General features: G+C 52.1%; 1 protein-coding gene across 1 annotated transcript in view; it reads right to left on the bottom strand.

Moving 5' to 3' along the window:
* Positions 1 to 2,909, bottom strand: part of KIF4A (kinesin family member 4A) — a gene marked incomplete at its 5' end in the record, with an annotated part of 12,795 nt that overhangs the window by 1,254 nt on the left and 8,632 nt on the right. The window contains 5 exons of the mRNA XM_008941687.1: positions 54 to 173; positions 972 to 1,127; positions 1,860 to 1,961; positions 2,059 to 2,136; positions 2,580 to 2,687. Coding sequence (XP_008939935.1) covers positions 54 to 173; positions 972 to 1,127; positions 1,860 to 1,961; positions 2,059 to 2,136; positions 2,580 to 2,687 — 564 coding nt within the window. The remainder of the gene's footprint in view (positions 1 to 53; positions 174 to 971; positions 1,128 to 1,859; positions 1,962 to 2,058; positions 2,137 to 2,579; positions 2,688 to 2,909) is intronic.

Here is a 2,909-nt window from a genome sequence, read left to right as displayed (position 1 = left end):
GGGGGGGGGTGTGGGTGCAGCCCCCTCCCCCCCAGCCCCCCAGCACTACTCACAGGAGCCCCGGGGTCTCTGTTCCTGCACTTGGCCGGGTCGCAGCCGCAGGCGCCGGCGCAGCTCAGCCTCTGCCTCCTGCAGCCACACTGCCTGTTGCCACACCAGCCCCTGCACGAGCACTGCCAGAGAGAACAGCTCTGAGGGACAGGGCAGGACCCTCCCCCCAGCTCTGGGGGGGTTTTTGGGGGGGCAGAAGTGAGTTGACCCCTCCCAGCAGGAGGCAAACCCCCAGTGGCTGCCCCTCAGGGCTCCCCGGCGTGGCTGCTGCAGGGAGCAGTGAGCTGAGAGGAGCCCAGTTCTGAGCACAAATCCTCCTCCTCCTCCTCCCTAGAACAGGGGCCAGAACTCCCCCAGCCCCACGCCACCAGTTCAAAGTTTATCAGGCTGACAACCTCCAGGGAAAGGAAACTACAGCCAGACCTTAAACTCCACCCACTGCTGTAGTCACCCAGGGAGGAGTGACCCCCCAGGGGAAGGGGAAGGACACAGCTTAGGGCAGAGTCCTGCCAGCCCAAAGAGGTTCTCACTGAGGAACACTCTCAGATCCTCTCTTCTGTCCCACCAGGAACTGAGCAGCTGAAGCTCCAGGCCCAGAGTGACATGAGGAGATGGGAGCTGAGGCTGCTGGCAGGATGAGGGGCTGCAGCACAGCACAGGAGAAGAGGGATACACAGCAGGGCTTCCCTCCCCCCCAAAAACAGGCTCCATGAAGCTGCTGGCAGGACAGAGCTCGTGTCCCAGTAGAAGCTGTGCACTGAAAAGCTCTTTGGAAAGGTGTTGCTGAGTGTAGGCAACACTTGGTCTTTGTGAGGAGATCCTCAACAGCCACCACCAACAGTGTGGTTGGATTGAGGCTTTTCACAACACTGGAGACACAAGTCATGGAACAACAAGACCTCAGAGACACAGGATCTTACCCCCAGGATGGTTTTCCTGGCTCCTTTGACTGCTTTTACTGGCACCCACTCTGTATCCTCCAGCTCCCCTCCAGACTCTGAGTCAGAGAACAGCTCCTCCACAGGCATCACAGGGTTCAGGGCCTGGGGTCTTCCCGTTTGCCTCCGAGCCTTGGACTGCACACAGAGAGGACAAGAGAGTTGTTGAGCCCCCAGAAGAAACAGCAGCAGGTTGACAGTTGATTGAGGCACCTCTGAGTCTCCCCACCACAGCCCCTTTCCTCCCAGACAGCCATGGAGGACGTGGGGTTAGGGAGGAAACCAAAGATTAAGCTGGCAGGGATTAAAAATTCAGTCAACTGCTAGAGACTGTAAAAATATACAGTGGATAAATCCTTAGAAAATTCACAGATCTCTGTCAGTCTTGGCAAAAAAAGTTTGAGATTTTACTCCTCTGTGAGCTCTTTTGCAAGGCAATGATTACATTCTCTATGAGATGCCTCACTCTGTAGCTCAAAGGCTGGCAAGGCTACAGAGGAAACCCCTGGATCAGTGAGGAGCAGGCAATGAGGCACTGAAGAAACAGGTTTGGAGGTTGGGTGGGGGTTTTTTAAACATCTAAGAACCACTACAAGCTCGTTGCAGAAGTGCTCTGACACCAGTAACCTGAAGGATTGCCTGAGAGAGGACTTGGAAGGAAAAAAAAAAACCCCCAGGTTATGAATAGTCAACCTCAACTTTTGCTAAGAACCCAGGCACAATTGCAGAAGTGCTCTGACACCAGTAACCTGAAGGATTGCCTGAGAGAGGACTTGGAAGGAAAAAAATAACCCCAGGTTATGAACAGTCAACCTCAGCTTTTGCTAAGAACTCAGGCACAACACCAAAACTGCTCCAGAGCATCTTTACTTTGGGTGGAATGTAATCCAAAGAAGAATCTGGGGACTCTGATGGGATTTGCTGCATGTTGTGGAGCTTCTGTCCACTGGCAACTTGGAGCAGCATCAGTTTCTGTTAAGAGGGAGAGAAAAAAAGGAGTTAAATTTGGAAAAGGCATGAACCCAACCCCCCAGCAGCTCCCATGGCTTGTGTCTGTACCCAGACCTACCTGTTTAAGGGTGTCATTTTCATGGAGAAGCTCCTGGTTCTTCTCACACACCTCCCTCATTTTCTCCAGCTCTTCCTCCTGTTCACAAGAGGAAATCTGTAGTTTTGTGTGGGTGGAGCACAAAGAGTTGTTTGGGACAGATTTGTTTGGGTCTTTCTTGCAAGATCAGAGGAGCTGCTTTGTGTTCTCCACCAGATCAGCTCTGACTGCTCAAAAACATCCTTGGTGCAGCCACCTTGTTTTATGAGTAATGCTGCCAGTGCACCAGAGAGCATTGGATCCTTCAGAGAGACCACTGAGGAGCTCAAAAATCCATTTCTCAGGCTCATCTCCAAATTAGGTGTATTTTAGGACTGATTTCTGCTTTAATTCATCACAGAACCTGCCCTTCCACAGGAGCTTGTGGCTCTAGGAACAAGGTGCAGCCTGTACCATGTTTATAGGGTCAAGTCCTGTTGCTGCTGGCACAGCAAAGGGTCAGGAAGGGGACACAGCCCCAGGCCACATCCTGACACTCTTACCTGGAACCTGAGTCTCTCTTGCAGCTGCTTCTCCTGCTCACTTAGTGAATCCTCCAGTTTCTTCTCTGCTGCTTCTTTTTGCTGAAATTGGCTAAGCAGGTACAGAACCTGAAAAGGAAGTTAATGTAGCTGAGACAAAGGGGTGTCTATTCCTGAAGAGACATCTGGCAGCCCAGGCATCAAAGGCCTGGACAATTTCAGGAAGATTTTGTCACTTCCAGCATGGTTCCACCCAGTGCTGCTTTAAAAGTTGTCTCTCTGCTCAGAGGTAACCACCTCACTTAATATTCAACAACTTCTTGCAGGGCTTTAAGGCAGAGGGACAGGGAG

This window comes from Merops nubicus, unplaced genomic scaffold (genome assembly GCF_000691845.1).
Source record: "Merops nubicus isolate BGI_N331 unplaced genomic scaffold, ASM69184v1 scaffold8776, whole genome shotgun sequence".
NCBI lineage: Eukaryota > Metazoa > Chordata > Aves > Coraciiformes > Meropidae > Merops > Merops nubicus.
The sequence above is the reverse complement of the archived record's forward strand: the minus strand, read 5'-3'. Positions and strand labels throughout refer to the sequence as shown.